Raw genomic sequence first — 15,936 nt, forward strand, 5'->3', positions numbered from 1 at the left:
TAGGAATTATTGGAACATATGATCAATGTTTGGGACCTTTTATTCACATATAAAATACATTTCAGGACATGGGATGCAATATAAAGCGTACAATGGAAAAACAGTTGATTTGAAATCTAGAGCATGTCATTTAAAAAATAAAATCTATAAAACACACCTTGATTGACACCCTTCCCTATGTGCAAAGAAACTGCAAATGAGGCCCCCAACTGTCCGAGCCTCCACATCCAATGGAAACACCTACTTTGATTTCTTTACCTATTAGTATCTGATTTTTAAAAAATACCATGAAGGTGTGTCATGCATTTTCATTGTTTACAGCTCCATGTCCCTCCCTTATACTCTAATAGCTGTGAAGTGTTTTCATATATTACTGAATACAAATCTAAACCCCTGTTTAAGTATTGGATCTACATATAATTGATAGATGTTTACTAACTCTTGTGCCCTGAAATTGAGATCCTGAAATTCTGCTCTTACTTTGTTTCCATAATAAGAGAATGCAGTCATGGAACACAACCCTGAAACAAGACAACTCGAATGTTCGAGTTCACCCAGGAACCCAATGATCAGATTAACCACGTCAACATCAACAAAAATAAAATGTTTACCAGACACAAGATAGTTAATCCATCCATCAAAAGTCCCACTTGCGTTTGTAACCTCAGATCCTCCTATCTTAGTGCAGAAGATCCTCCTATCTCAGAATCCTAAGATAATAGAGGTGATAATCAGAGCCCGGAGCATATGGATGCCTCCTGTCCAGGAGGAACAAAGAGACCATGGTTTAGTCACAAACCTTTCAATTCACTACTGCACAATACCTCATCCATTGTTGTACAGCATTAAGATACCGGAGTACATTTTCCTCTTACCTCTCAATGAACCTAATGCAGTTTTATTATTTTGACATACTGTTATCATTTTAAAAAAGACTCCTTCATCCACTTGAATTGTTCACTTACAGTTCAATGCGAACATTGATGGGATACCATTGCAGTTGAACACTCCTGTTGAATCAGAAGTGCAATCCTTCCAGAGATTGGAGAAGTAGTTTGAAGTGGTCAGAACGATGCTGTCTACCTCAGAGCAGGTCCAGATCTCAGTGGCATTGTAGAGCAGACCAGGATCCATCCACTCACACAGAGCACTAAGCAGCCAATCTCCATGCACATTGCTACTGTTCTGTAGTTGATTGCTGCCTCTCTGTATGCAACAGACACCTGGCAGAGGGAGAAAGCCAAGTAATGGCAGTTGAGCTGTTGCCGTCCCTTTCAGAACTCAAACTGTGAAGAACTGTGAGCTATCGGGAGAAGGAAGGCTCACCTTCTTCCACCACCCCCACCCCTCCTCAACACATTGAGAGCGTGTCTTTGTGTATATCATCACACCTCCTCTCTCCAAACTGATGGAAAAAGAGGCAAGGTGTATGCTGACCGATGACTTTTCTCCCCATGAGGGCATGCCATGTTTGTTATTGGTACAATATCCAGGATTCTACCAACATTAAGTTTGTTTCGTATAGGCCTAAAAACACAGGTCGTGTTCATGTTATGACTTTGCCATGATTTTCCTTATAGGTTTCAGTCTGCACTAGAGGTTTTACGAAATAGTTGTGTCTGCAATAATCACTCCATTTATTTCTATTGCATATCCAAAGTTGTATTTATATTCATAAAAATATCAAACATATTATAATTGCATACAAAGATCCTTCTCATGTCATACTTTCACAGAATCTCATCTTTTCTGGGTGTATCAATCATACAGACAGAAAACAGATACGCTTAACTGTAAATTAAACAGTAAGTAAGTAAACAGTAAATTAAAACCTATGGCATAGCAATACAATACATAGCAATACTATCTTAATTTGACCAGTTAAACAGCAGGAAAATAATCCTGCAGGGACAGGAAATGTGAATTATTATGTGGATTGAAATTAATTTACTTTTTTTGTCGGGGTTGATACATTTTTAGTTCCAATAAAGCAAATCTGAAAATTTTACATGGAAATTACAAACTTTAGAAGCCTTTTAAAACCTCAAATACACTAGAATTAGCATTTCCTTCTGTGCAGGAAAATTCTCTGCAACAACAGAGTGATCAAATGAAAATTGACCTGAAAAGACTAGATCAAATAATGTAGCTGGGAAAAAAACAATGTTCACAATTTCCTTAATAGACTTTATCTTAATGGTATTTACAAACACATTGTCTGGAACTAGTACTGTAGCCAATGCCACTACACAAAAGCATCTCTGTCTGACAGTTTCTCAGGTGTTATCTGGGAGATCCTAGTGAGTTTAGAGCTGCTGGTTATCCCTGAGCCGTAGGATCTGTACTGTCTGGGTGGTCTGTAGTATCCAGTGTAGAGGGTTCTGCCTCCGGCCCGAGAGGCCATGTATGTTCGTGTTCTAGGACCACCATGGGCGAGCACCACTCTGAAATAATGAGACACACAATAAAACATATTTCTCATTGTTCTCATTATTCAATGAAGGCAATACAACGATGGCACACTAGAATGATGGGATCTTACTGTTCAGAGATATAATGAATATCTATCATTCTGATCAAATGACTTGTTCAAAACAGTTTTCTTACTTTGCTTTAGGGAATAGGACTTTGTACACAGTCACAGCATAGAGAATGGCCCCTAAGAGGATGCAAAAAGACCCAACCAATCCTAAAAAAATGGGAGGTCCTAAGTCATACCTTAGAAAATAGTAGAAAGCATACATCAGTACAGTTACTAACATGTGCAGCTGTTAATTTGTATTTTTCATTTCAAACAGATTATTTGAAATATTAATCTTACTTTAGGATTCCTGGCGAAGATTGAGTGAAAGTTGTCATTGCGACTTTGTTGATGTATAAGCAGTATGCAGCTAAGTCTGACACACCTGTGTGAAGAGGTTTCAGTCATACTAGGAAATGTTGATGGGAAAAAAATAAGTCATCTGGAGAAATTAACATACCATGGACAGTACTTACCACCGACAAAGTGAAATACGGATCCAGCGAACAAAAGCATATCCTTGTTTTTTACCCCTCCTCCAATATAAGTGCACTCCATGCCAACAAAGCAAAATATTGCACCAAAAAACCCAAGGGTTAGTCCACACATCAGCAGGCCTCTCACTCCCTGGACGATAGCTGTAAAATAATATATATTTGAAAAAATAAAAGGAGAAGAACATATGAGTCAACATATCATCGATCACCACAACGTTTTTGTTGTTGCTTTTTCCATTAGAAAAGCGCGACAAGCTCTCAAGAATTCAAAGTCATGTTTGAGTATGAAATAATGCAACAGGATGGTGATCAATTTGCAGAGATCCTACAATGTAATTAATATACCAGAAAGTCAGATGTTTGAACAATGTTCTTACGTTTGACAGACCACAGCACAGGGAAGTCTCTGCAGTTGGTGACTGCTGTCGAGTCTGTGAAGCAGTCCTGCCACAGGTTGGACCAGTACCAGGCCACCTTGATAATGAATGAACCTCCCTGGCCACCTATCTGGGTGATCCTCCAGTAATCCATTGCCATAGTACAAAGTACAAAAAGCCATCCCAGCGTTGAGATCAGGAAACCAGAAACCTGGATCAGCCTTTTCCTCATGGTTCCAGGTGAGAAAGGATGGGTGTGCTAACCTGCTGCTCCTAGGCACTCCTGAAGAGGTGCGCGTGAGGGATCGAGACTCAGGACACACGTGATGCCGGGACTGCTGCAGGATGTTGGTGCTTGTTGTCTTGTTTCAGTAGGTGATAACATGTCTCTCTGGACTGGATGACATGGTATGTGTGTGTATAGGAGAGTTTTGATGTGGACTCTGTTGTCAAAACCATGATGGAAGCTGTTTACTGTAAACTGTAAGGAGTGTGGGTCCAACTTGAAATGAATCACATCACTGACAGCTTTACACAAAGGGCATGTGTTTCATTTGAGCCATGCTGGTAAAACCCTTTGTTTGAATCAGTTTATTTAATATGTAATATTCTGAAAAAACATATATTATAGACTTTCTATATTTAGTGGTAGTAATTCACTTTGTATTATTGTAATGGCATAGTAATTACATCATATTTTAGGGAGAGAGGATACACATGATTTTATAATAGGCTAAATACAAGTTTTTTAGGATTTTCTGAAATAGGTGCCAGTTGAAATTGGACTGTAAATAATGAGTTATTGAAATATACAAGAGGTACTGTAAATGGATAACACTTTTCCAAAAGTGACCTCAAAGATATGTTGATTATAAAACATGCTGTAGTTTATGTTATGTCAATGGTAGGTTAGAAACATGATGTTGTCGATGTTAAACATACTTTTAAATGTTCTGTCATTAAAGATTAACAGCATTTTAATGTGTGTCTAGCAGATAAAGAGACAGGCAACACAAGACAATATAACAGTTCACATCCTCACTTTAATGTCAAACAATTATCAAAAAAGAAAATAAAAAAATCAACAATTGTACAGAAAACTGGTTATTATTGACACTATTTCGATTCGCAGCGTAGGTCTACCAGAAGGCTCACATTTTATTATAAAGTAAATATCAGAGCCACAAATCTCAGCAAATCTCCTACGAACTCAAAAAGGCTCTGATTTCCATTGGACTAGAAATTAGTGCTGTCATAAATAGGTGAACAGGGGGATCAACTCCAATATAAAGTGATCTCTTTCTGATCTGTCATAATTTGTGACACAATGGGCCAGCCAGTCACGTAACACATTCTTTCTCCTCCTTTTAACTGGTATGGCAGTAAATTGGCCTCTCGAGACCATGCCGCTGTTCAGGTTCTGCATTTGTCCTATCATCCCTTACACATAGGCATTCTTATCAAAGTGCTGTACTCTAGAAGAGCTACTGTACTCTGGTGGAGGCCTCTGGCTCATGGGCTGTGCATGCCCTCTAGGGTGAGAAGAAACATTAGCGGCAGAGGTAGCTCCTCTGTAGGCATAGCCTGTGTGACTAGAGGGAGAGGAGAGAGAGAAAAATGTTAAGTAAACCAATAATGTAATTGACCAAATATCCTTAAATATTATTGAACTTTATGACTTACCTTGTAGTGGAACTATCTGCTATTGAGAAGCAGAGTATCACCCCTCCCAGAATACAAAGAATAGATCCTGCCCAACCAATGAACAAGGCAACCCCCAGTTCATACCTGGAAAACAGGGGAACAAAGGATACTAGTTATTTAACAGCAGCATTACTTCATCCATGATCATGTGGGTCACTGCTGTACAGTGGCTTGTGAAAGTATTCACCCCCCCCCCCCCCTTGGCATTTTTTTCCTATTTGTTGCCTTTCAACCTGGAGTTAATTTATTTTGGGGGGTTTGTATCATGCCTACCACTTTGAAAATGCAAAATATTTTTGGGGTGAAACAAACAAGAAATAAGACAAAAAACAACTTGAGCGTGCATAACTATTCACCCCCCCCCAAAGTCAATACTTTGTAGAGCCACCTTTTGCAGCAATTACAACTGAAAGTGTCTTGGGGTATGTCTCTATAAGCTTGGCACATCTAGCCACTGGGATTTTTGCCCATTCTTCAAGGCAAAACTGCTCCAGCTCCTTCAAGTTGGATGATTCACTGATATACAGCAATCTTTACGTCATATCACAGATTCTCAATTGGATTGAGTTCTGGGCTTTGATTAGGCCATTCCAAGACATGTAAATGTTTCCCCTTAAACCACTCAAGCGTTGCTTCGGCAGTATGCTTAGGGTCATTGTCCTGCTGGAAGGTGAACCTCCGTCCCAATCTCAAATCTCTGGAAGACTGAAACAGGTTTCCCGCAAGAATATCCCTGTATTTAGCGCCAGCCATCATTCCTTCAATTCTGACCAGTTTCCCAGTCCCTGTCGATGAAAAACATCCCCACATAGTGTTTTCCTTGATGTCCAAAAAGCTCAATTTTAGTCTCATCTGACCAGAGTACCTTCTTCCATATGTTTGGGGAGTCTCCCACATGCCTTTTAGCGAACACCAAACGTGTTTGCTCATTTTTTTTCTTTAAGCAAGGGCTTTTATCTGGTCACTCTTCCGTAAAGCCCAGCTCTGTGGAGTGTATGGCTTAAAGTAGTCCTATGGACAGATACTCAAATTTCCGCTGTGGAGCTTTGCAGCTCCTTCAGGGTTATCTTTGGTCTCTTTGTTGCCTCTGATTAACACCCTCCTTGCCTGGTCCATGAGCAGCCCTCCTTGGCAGGTTTGTTGTGGTGCCATATTTTTTAATAATGGATTTAATGGTGCTCCATGGGATGTTCAACATTTTTTATATTTTTTTATAACCCAACCCTGATCTGTACTTCTCCACATCTTTGTCCCTGACCTGTTTGGAGAGCTCATTGGTCTTCATGGTGCCGCTTGCTTGGTGGTGCCCCTTGCTTGGTGGTGCCGCTTGCTTGGTGGTGCCCCTTGCTTGGTGGTGCCCCTTGCTTGGTGGTGCCCCTTGCTTGGTGGTGTTGCAGACTCTGGGGCCTTTCGGAACAGGTGTATATATACTGAGATCATGTGCCAGACCATGTGACACTTAGATTGGACACAGGCGGAATTATTTAACTAATTATGTGACTTCTGAAGTTAATTGGTTGCACCAGATCTTATTTAGGGACTTCATATGCACGCACCACTTTTCAGTTTTTTTTATATATATCATTTTTTGAAACAAGTTATTTTTTAAATGTCACTTCACCAATTTGGACAATTTTGTGTATATCCATTACAGGAAATCCAAATTAAAACCCATTTAAATTGCAGGTTGTAATGCAACAAAATAGGAAAAACACCAAGGGGGATGAATATTTTTGCAAGGCACTGTATGTCTGATCCTGTACATCAAATGAGTTACTCACTTCTGAGCGACAAACATGGGGTTAAAAAACTCAGATGTTATCCTGTGTGCATACAGGGAGCATGCAGACAACGAGCAGAGACCTGCAGAGAAGAAAAGAGCGTTCAGTGCTGCAGACTTGGTAAACTATGCCAGTATTGTCCATCAATGACTGTGACATGATAGTTACCGCTGAGTATGAAATTGACTCCGGCGATGCAAGCTGTCCTGGCTTTGCTTTGGTCTGATCCCCCAATCTTGGTGCACTTCATTCCGACCAAGGCGAAGACAACACCAAAGAAGCCCAAACATACAGCAGTGATCATCAGACCCCGGCAGGCCTGGATGTAGCCTGGAAAAACAAGCGTCGACCACGTCAGACATCTGTTACACATACCTTTAGGCCATGCTTCTTGATTTGATGCATGGTTAGCTGTAGTTGTAAGCATAGTCGAAGCGTTCCCAATAGCTAAATGTCCCCCAGCCATTTCCCCCAATGCCCTCCCCATCTCATTACACCAACATACCATGCAGAATTACCACACAGCAAAAAGTGAAAGCTAAATTATCATTGGCAGATAATTTTGCTTATTTTAACAATTGTGCTTATTTTAACCAATAAAACGCTTAATTCATGTAATTTATCTTATTTCAAGATTTTTTACCTTAATCGTCTTATTAAGGTAAAATATCTTGCCAATATTGTAGCTTGGTAGTAAAAAAACACATTTTAAGTGAATTATCACTCAATGTAAGATATTTAGGCTTGCTTAGACTTCACTTTTCATTTGCTCAGCTAACTGTGCAAGCAACAAATTGGTTCAGTATGAATAAACAATCATTTGTAAGCATAACCAGTAATAGTTTTTTAGTAAAGAGATATGCTAATTTGCCGATGTGCCCTTGAGCAAGGCACAACTTTAATTTGCTCCAGGGGTGCCGTACTACTATGGCAGACCCTGTAAAACAACACATTTCACTGCACCTATCTGGTGTATGTGACAATAAAACATATCTTTTTTTGTAGTCTTGAAATTGGAGCTGCCTTTGAGATGTGATTAACAGGCAAATATTAGCTTGGTGGTAAACCCCAGAAATTAGCCAACCATGGCAGAAAGCCCCAAGCTCCCAGTAAATCTAATTTATAGCCTTCAACTCCCATGAAGTTAGGCTAAACATTGACATCTCTGAAGGTAGATGAGTTGTCCCTGGGAGAAAACCTGCATTGTACCTTCCCCCAAAATCTATTAGCACTGGCAAGCTCTGAGCACTTCTCTTTCCAAGTAATGAGCCCTTCTCTTTCCAAGTAATGAGCTTGAAATTGAACTGTGGCACAGTTACACTGATGTGGCAGATCCACTGACCCTCATCTGAGACACACTGACCAGATGCTGAAACACTGCTGGCCTGCAGACTACACTTTCATTAGCACCCATGAAGTTGAGTACAATCCATGTAACAGGCTTTTACAACTAGTCCATGCATAATGAATGCATTAAGATGTAATAACTTGATCAACTGGATCAAAAAATGGGAATAACTATACATTTACACAATGAGGGCATTAGAAATCACAGTAATAAGGAGCTCTTACAGTTTAAAAGCTGTGTATTGTATCACCGTAGGCAAGTAGGCCCTCTTAAGCTTGCAAAGCAGCTGCTATAAGACCCTTTCCCAATGACAAGAAATAAACTTTGAGCAGACCGTCCAGTGCCAGCATGGAGGGAAAGTCCTTGCAGTTGGAGACTCCTGTTGAATCAGTGACACAGGTCTTCCACAGGTTGGACCAGAAGGTAGCTGTGGTGATGACCGTGCCGTCCAGAGAGGACACCTTCCAGTAATCCGTGGGTATGGTGGAGGAGATCAGGACCCAGCCAGACGTGGTGAGAATAAAGGCCAAAATCTCTGTCACCATGTTACTCATTGTGTACAATAAAGTGCTTTCTACTGAAGTTGGTGAGATCTTCAGACAAAAGAGTAACGGTGTGACTGATGGTCCACTGGCCAATGAATATTGTTGAAGACAATCCCAGGCGTGGGCTCTAGAGAAGTAACCCAGGTTAAATGGCCATGGTGGGATTGATGGTTAATATGTCCTGGACTGTTTCATATTCAGTAGGGAGGGGTTTAGCCCTCATTATCGACTGACCAATGGTGTCTACCTTCCTCCACCCCCTCACCTCACACACGTCACTCACTGTGATAGAGTTGATGGCAGCTAACTGTGCCAAAATGGTCAAAGACGGTGGAAACACAGTCATGATGTGTCAAAATGTCTCATGATGACTTCATGATGGCTCACATAACAAGAGGATGAATATACATGATTCAGAACATTTAGAACTTATAGCCCGATAACTTAATAATGAAGGCACATAAACAGGCACAACCAGCCTGAAAGACCCCGTGCATCTCAAAGGGGGATCATCATACAGCCACTTTTGACTCTGTCACAACAACCTATGCATACAATACATTTTTGGGCTCACCTTGTTGTACTGTGCTCACTTGAACAGGAAGGTGGCGCGGCTGTCCTTCATGGGCAAATTTTGTCATCAAAGTCTGGCATTCTCTGGATTTATGGTGCTTTCAAAACAACTGGGAACTCAGAGAAAGACCAGGTCGAATCATGATGATGTCATTGATCTTCAGGTCGTAGCTCTAGAAAGAGGCCGGATTCATTCATATAAAAAAATAAAATTCTTTCCACTTTGACATTAAAGAGTATTTTGTGTAAATTGTCGACAAAAAATTACAATTAAATCAATTTTAATCCCACTATGTAACACAATAAAATGTGAAGAAATCCAAGGGGTGTGAATACTTATGATATACTGTACAGTACAATGCCTATTATTCTTGGATATTCAAATGTTTCAGTTGTGTGTTTTAAATATTGCAGTTTTAGTTTATTTCCTGTATTTAACAAATGGATGACTTATAAAGATGATCATGCTTCAATACATCAGTTCTGCACATATAACTCTGTAATGTATAGCTAAGACAGTTGTAGACACCATCAACTGTCCAGATAAATCATATGCCAAATATGCTTCATTTAAATGTCAGCTTTACATTCAAGTCTATGATTAGTACACTCTTAGAAAAAAGGGTTCCAAAAGAAGAACCCTTTTGGGTTCCATGTAAAAACCCTCTGTGGAAAGGGTTCTACATGGAACCCAAAAGGCTCTACCTGGAGCCCAAAAGGGTTCTTCAAAGGGTTTAGCAGATTAAAAAAATGAGAATAAATAAAATGCCCCAAGCAAGCAAATTACACAGGGGACATGTGTTCCACAGAAATGATTTACACTTAGGACGTCTTGCCTCACACCATTTACCGAGAAGAGATGGAGAGACATGGCCCATAGTGAAAGAATAAAGTCAACTGATGGTTATGTATTAAAAAAAGGCACATTTTTGAAAGGTTTTTATTTTCTCTTATTTTTTGTATTTTTTTGTGCTCTCCAGATTTGGTCTTTGAGTGAAGTGAAGTATCATATTAACATAACAAATATATAGGACAATCAGTAAGCCTTAAGACAATGAGTAATGTGACAAAGTCCAGTTACGAGTAAACGATTGCTGTTAAGAGAAAGATAAACTTGCTGCGTTCATAACCAAGTGGGAGGTGAGAATTGACCAGTTGTGAAGTCGTAAAAACCAGTTGGATGCACTGACGTGCTTTGAACTCGTTGAGAAATGCCGATTGGCTAATGGCCAACAAGCTGTGTCAACCATAAACCAAAAGTACAGCTATAATGCTTGTAAACAAATTATAGATTTTAGAAACCATATTAATAGATTGCTTTTTATAAATCATGTTTTCTTGTTACATTTAACTGTTGAAAATTCTGTTAACAAGGTCATTTACTTAGTAGGCGATGTCAGAAGTCAACATGTGGGAGAAGTTGGAGCTCAGGAATGATATACGAGTTTTCGCCTATTAATTATCAGTTCAAATCAAGTCAAATTGTATTGGTCACATACACATGGTTAGCAGATGTTATTGTGCGTGTAGCGAAATGCTTGTGCTTTTAGTTCTGACAGTGCAGCAATATCTAACAAGTAATATCTAACAATTCCACAACAAATACCTAATACACACAAATCTAAGTAAAGGAATGGAATAAGAATGTATAAATATAAATATATGGATGAGCAATGTCAGAGCAACATAGGCTAAGATGCGATAGATAGTATTGTTCGAAGGGCATTCAGGTAATTTTTCTGCCATTTGTATGTGGTAAATTCCCACTTCCCACTTGTTTACGAATGCAGCATTAGGGTAAAAATACCTTCCGTTTGAACTTAAAGAAACATTATAGGCTATAAACTCACTATTATACAATGTATATGTGTTACAGAAAGAACCCCCCAAAATGTATGTCTGGAACAGGAAACAGGATCATGAAAATACATTACGCATTACATTAATTAAATTAACCCAAATGCAAACGTCAGGAGCTGACTGTCTTAATTGGGTCAAATTCATGTTGAAATGGGGCCCCTGACAGAAACTCCATATCTGGGCATAGCTGGCTCCTGGAAAATGTGTGTTGAACTGGGGCCCTATCAGGATCTCCAGATATGGGCCTAGCAGGAACTCCACATATGGGCATACTAATTATGTCAGTAATTCATCACACCTGGGCTCAATCTGAGTTAGGAATCTGATTGGATAGGAATTTCTATTTAAAAGGGGTTTTCAGGTTGATAAGGGTTTAGAGCCTTTCATTTGAAGGTTGCTGCAAGCCAAATACAGATGCACATTTTGTGTGTAGCTTGTCTTTGTCTGTTTGGGTTGCTGGAGAGACTCTGCTGCTGAGGGGAGAGTAGTAACTCACCTGCAATTATACCGGCACACAAGGCCTGATACAGATAATGGATTCATTTGTGACGTACCAGTGACTCGTTCAATATGGAAGTGGTCCAATGAAGCAGATGCTAAGCTACATGACTGTTTTTGCTAGCACAGACTGGAATATGTTCTGGGATTCATCTGATGCCGTTGAGGAGTTTACCACAGTCACAGGCTTAATTAATAAGTGAGACGTCGTCCCCACAGTGAACATAAATTACGAAACATATCCCAACCAGAAGTTTTGGATTACAGGTAACATCCACAATGAGCTAAAGAATAGAGCTGCCACTTTCAAGGAGCGGGGACACTAATCCAAACGCTTAGAAGATATCCCACTACACTCTCCGAACCATCAAACAGGCAAAGTGTCAACACTGGACCAAGATAGAATCATACTACACTGGATCTGATGCTTGTCGGATGTGGCAGGGCTTTCAAACTATCATGGATTATACCTACATGTTTCAAGGAGACCACCGTAGTCCATAGTGCCCAAGAATGCCAAGGTAACCAGTCTCTAAATGACTACATCTGCACTTACATCTTACATCTGTAGCCATGAAATGCTTCGGAAGGCTGGTCAAATCAAATGTATTTATATAGCCCTTCTTACATCAGCCAATATCTCAAAGTGCTATACAGAAACCCAGCCTAAAATCACAAACAGCAAGCAATGCAGGTGTAGAAGCACGGTGACTAGGAAAAACTCCCTAGAAAGGCCAGAACCGAGGAAGAAACCTAAAGAGGAACCAGGCTATGAGAGGTGGCCAGTCCTCTTCTGGCTGTGCCGGGTGAAGATTATAACAGAACATGGCCAAGATGTTCAAATGTTCATAAATGACCAGCATGGTCAAATAATAATCACAGTAGTTGTCGAGGGTGCAGCAAGTCAGCACCTCAGGAGTAAATGTCAGTTGGCTTTTCAAGGCAGATCATTAAGAGTATCTCTGCCGCTCCAGCTGTCTCTAGAGAGTTGAAAACTGCAGGTCTGGGACAGGTAGCACATCCGGTGAACAGGTCAGGGTTTCATAGCCGCAGGCAGACCTGTTGAAACTGGAGCAGTAGCACGGCCAAGTGGACTGGGGACTGCAAGGACCCATCATGCCAAGTAGTCCTGAGGCATGGTCCTAGGGCTCAGGTCCTCTGAGAGAGAAAGAGAGAATTCGAGAGAGAATACTTAAATAAACACAGGACACCGGATAAGACCGGAGAAGTACTCCAGATATAACAGACTGACCCTAGCCCCCCGACACAAACTACTGCAGCATAAATACTGGAGGCTGAGACAGGAGGGGTCAGGAGACACTGTGGCCCCATCCGATGATACCCCCAGACAGGGCCAAACAGGCAGGATATAACCCCACCCACTTTGCCAAAGCACAGCCCCCACACCACTAGAGGGATATCTTCAACCACCAACTTACCATCCTGAGACAAGGCCAAGTATAGCCCACAAAGATCTCCGCCACGGCACAACCCAAGGGGTGGTGCCAACCCAGACAGGAAGATCACGTCAGTGACTCAACCTACTCAAGTGACGCACCCCTCCTAGGGACGGCATGGAAGAGCACCAGTGACTGCCAGTAAGCCAGTGACTCAGCCCCTGTAATAGGGTTAGAGGCAGAGAATCCCAGTGTAGAGAGGGGAACCGGCCAGGCAGAGACGGCAAGGGCGGTTCGTTGCTCCAGAGCCTTTCCATTCACCTTCACACTCCTGGGCCAGACTACACTCAATCATATGACCTACTGAAGAGATGAGTCTTCAGTAAAGACTTAAAGGTTGAGACCGAGTCTGTGTCTCTCACATGGGTAGGCAGACCATTCCATAAAAATGGAGCTCTATAGGAGAAAGCCCTACCTCCAGCTGTTTGCTTATAAATTCTAGGGACAATTAGGAGGCCTGCGTCTTGTGACCGTAGCGTACGTGTAGGTATGTACGGCAGGACCAAATCAGAAAGATGGGTAGGAGCAAGCCCATGTAATGCTTTGTAGGTTAGCAGTAAAACCTTGAAATCAGCCATTGCCTTAACAGGAGTGTAGGGAGGCTAGCACTGGAGTAATATGATCATTTTTGGGGGTTCTAGTCAGGATACTAGCAGCCGTATTTAGCACTAACTGAAGTCTATTTAGTGCTTTATCTGGGTAGCCAGAAACTAGAGCATTTCAGTAGTCTAACCTAGAAGTAACAAAAGCATGGATTCATTTTTATGCATCATTTTTGGACAGAAAGTTTCTCATTTTTGCAATGGAAATAAGCTGTCCTTGAAACAGTCTTGATATGTTCGTCAAAAGAGAGATCAGGGTCCAGAGTAACGCCGAGGTCCTTCACAGTTTTATTTGAGACCACTGTACAACCATCAAGATGAATTGTCAGATTCAACAGGATATCTCTTTGTTTCTTGGGACCTAGAACAAGCATCTCTGTTTTGTCCGAGTTTAAAAGTAGAACGTTTGCAGCCATCCCCTTCCTTATGTCTGAAACACAGGCTTCTAGCGAGGGCAATTTTGGGGCTTCACCATGTTTCATTGAAATGTACAGCTGTGTGTCATCTGCATAGCAGTGAAAGTTAACATTGTTTTCAAATGACATCCCCAAGAGGTCAAATATATAGTGAAAACAATAGTGGTCCTGAAAACGGAACCTTGAGGATCACTGAAATTTACAGTTTATTTGTCAGAGGACAAACCATTCAAAGAGACAAACTGATATCTTTCTAACAGATAAGATCTAAACCAGGCCAGAACTTGTCTGTGTAGACCAATTTGGGTTTCCAATCTCTCGTGGCTCACATCAACACCATCATCCCAGACACCCTGGACCCTCTCCAATTTGCATAGCGCCCCAATAGATCCATAGATGACACAATCTATATTACACTTCCACCTGGGCAAAATGAACACCTGTGAGAATGCTATTCATTGACTGCAACTCAGCTTTCAACACCATAGTGCCCTCCAAGCTCATCATAAGGGTAAAGACCTTGGGATTAAACACCTCCCTCTCCAACTGGATCCTGGACATCCTGACTGGCTGCCCCCATGTGGTGAGGGTAGGCAACAACACATCCGCCACAATGACCCTCAACACGGGGGATTCTCAGGGATGGGTGCTTAGTCCCCTCCTGTACTCCGTTCACCCACAACTGCTTGGCCACGCTTAACTCCAACACCAAGTTTGCTGACGACACGATGGTGATAGGCCTGTACACTGACGACGATGAGACGGCCTGCAGGGAGGAGGTCAGACCTTGCAGTGTGGTGCCAGGACAACAACCTCTCCCTCAGCATCAGAAAGTCAAAGGAGCTCATCGTGGACTACAGGAAACGGAGGGCCGAGCACACCCCCATCCACATCAAAGGGGCTGTAATGGAGCAGGTTGACAGAGTCAAGTTCCTCAGTGTCCACGTCACTAAATAATTATCATGGTCCACAACCACCAACACAGTCGTGAAAAGGGAATGACAACGCCTCATCCCCTTCAGGAGGCTGAAAAGTTTCAGCGTGGGTCATCAGATCCTCAAAGTTCTACAGCTACACCCTTGAGAGAATCTTGACTGGCTGTACACCACTTGGTATGGCATCCAATCGCGAGGTGCTACAGAGGGTAGTGCTTATGGCCCAGTACATCACTGGGGCCGAACTCCCTGCCATCCAGGACCTCTATACCAGACGGTGTCAGAGGAAGGCTCTAGAAATTGTCAATCTCCAGCCACCCAAGTCAGACTGTTTTCTGTGCTACCGCATGGTAAGCAGTATCAACGCACTAAGTCTGGAACCAACAAGAACCTGAACAGCTTCTACCGCCAAGCCATAAGACTGCTAAATAGTTTGTCCGGATAGCTATTGATTATCTGCATTGACTGTTTTTAGACTAACTCGTTAGACTCATCACATACGCTGCTGTGACTGTTTATTATCCTGTTGCTTAATCACTTTATCCCTACCTACAGTGCCTTCAGGAAGTATTCCTACCCCTTGACGTATTCCACATGTTGTGTTACAGCCTGAATTTAAAATGGATTAAATATATATTTTTCTCACCCACCCACAATATCCCATAATGACAAAGTGAAAGCATGATTTTTGACATTCTTACACATTTATTGAAAATGAAATACATATGTATTCACACTCCTGAGTCAATACTTTGTAGAAGCACCTTTGGCAGTGACTCTTTCTGGGTAACTCTAAGAGCTTTTCACAACTGGATTGTGCCA

The 15,936-nt window shown here is 41.4% G+C and overlaps 2 protein-coding genes and 1 pseudogene across 2 annotated transcripts; all 3 read right to left on the reverse strand.

Annotated features, from left to right (window-relative positions):
* Positions 1 to 144: 144 nt before the first annotated feature.
* LOC139385725 (claudin-10-like) lies at positions 145 to 1,169 on the reverse strand (annotated as a pseudogene).
* Positions 1,170 to 1,627: 458 nt separating this feature from the next.
* On the reverse strand, positions 1,628 to 3,650 carry LOC139406040 (claudin 10-like 2). Its single transcript, XM_071148505.1, has 5 exons — positions 3,396 to 3,650; positions 2,998 to 3,159; positions 2,822 to 2,906; positions 2,608 to 2,718; positions 1,628 to 2,444 (listed from the first exon to the last, which is right to left on the reverse strand). Exons 1-5 carry the CDS (start codon positions 3,625 to 3,627, stop codon positions 2,246 to 2,248), a joined length of 789 nt encoding a protein of 262 aa, XP_071004606.1. The 5' UTR covers positions 3,628 to 3,650; the 3' UTR covers positions 1,628 to 2,245.
* A 1,166-nt stretch (positions 3,651 to 4,816) lies between these two features.
* LOC139406041 (claudin 10b) lies at positions 4,817 to 8,848 on the reverse strand. Its single transcript, XM_071148506.1, has 5 exons — positions 8,563 to 8,848; positions 7,049 to 7,210; positions 6,881 to 6,962; positions 5,079 to 5,183; positions 4,817 to 4,987 (listed from the first exon to the last, which is right to left on the reverse strand). The coding sequence occupies exons 1-5, from the start codon at positions 8,780 to 8,782 to the stop codon at positions 4,837 to 4,839; spliced, it is 720 nt and encodes a 239-aa protein (XP_071004607.1). The 5' UTR covers positions 8,783 to 8,848; the 3' UTR covers positions 4,817 to 4,836.
* Positions 8,849 to 15,936: the final 7,088 nt, after the last annotated feature.

The sequence above is a fragment of the Oncorhynchus clarkii genome, chromosome 3 (assembly GCF_045791955.1).
Source record: "Oncorhynchus clarkii lewisi isolate Uvic-CL-2024 chromosome 3, UVic_Ocla_1.0, whole genome shotgun sequence".
In the NCBI taxonomy this organism is placed as follows: Eukaryota; Metazoa; Chordata; class Actinopteri; order Salmoniformes; family Salmonidae; genus Oncorhynchus; species Oncorhynchus clarkii.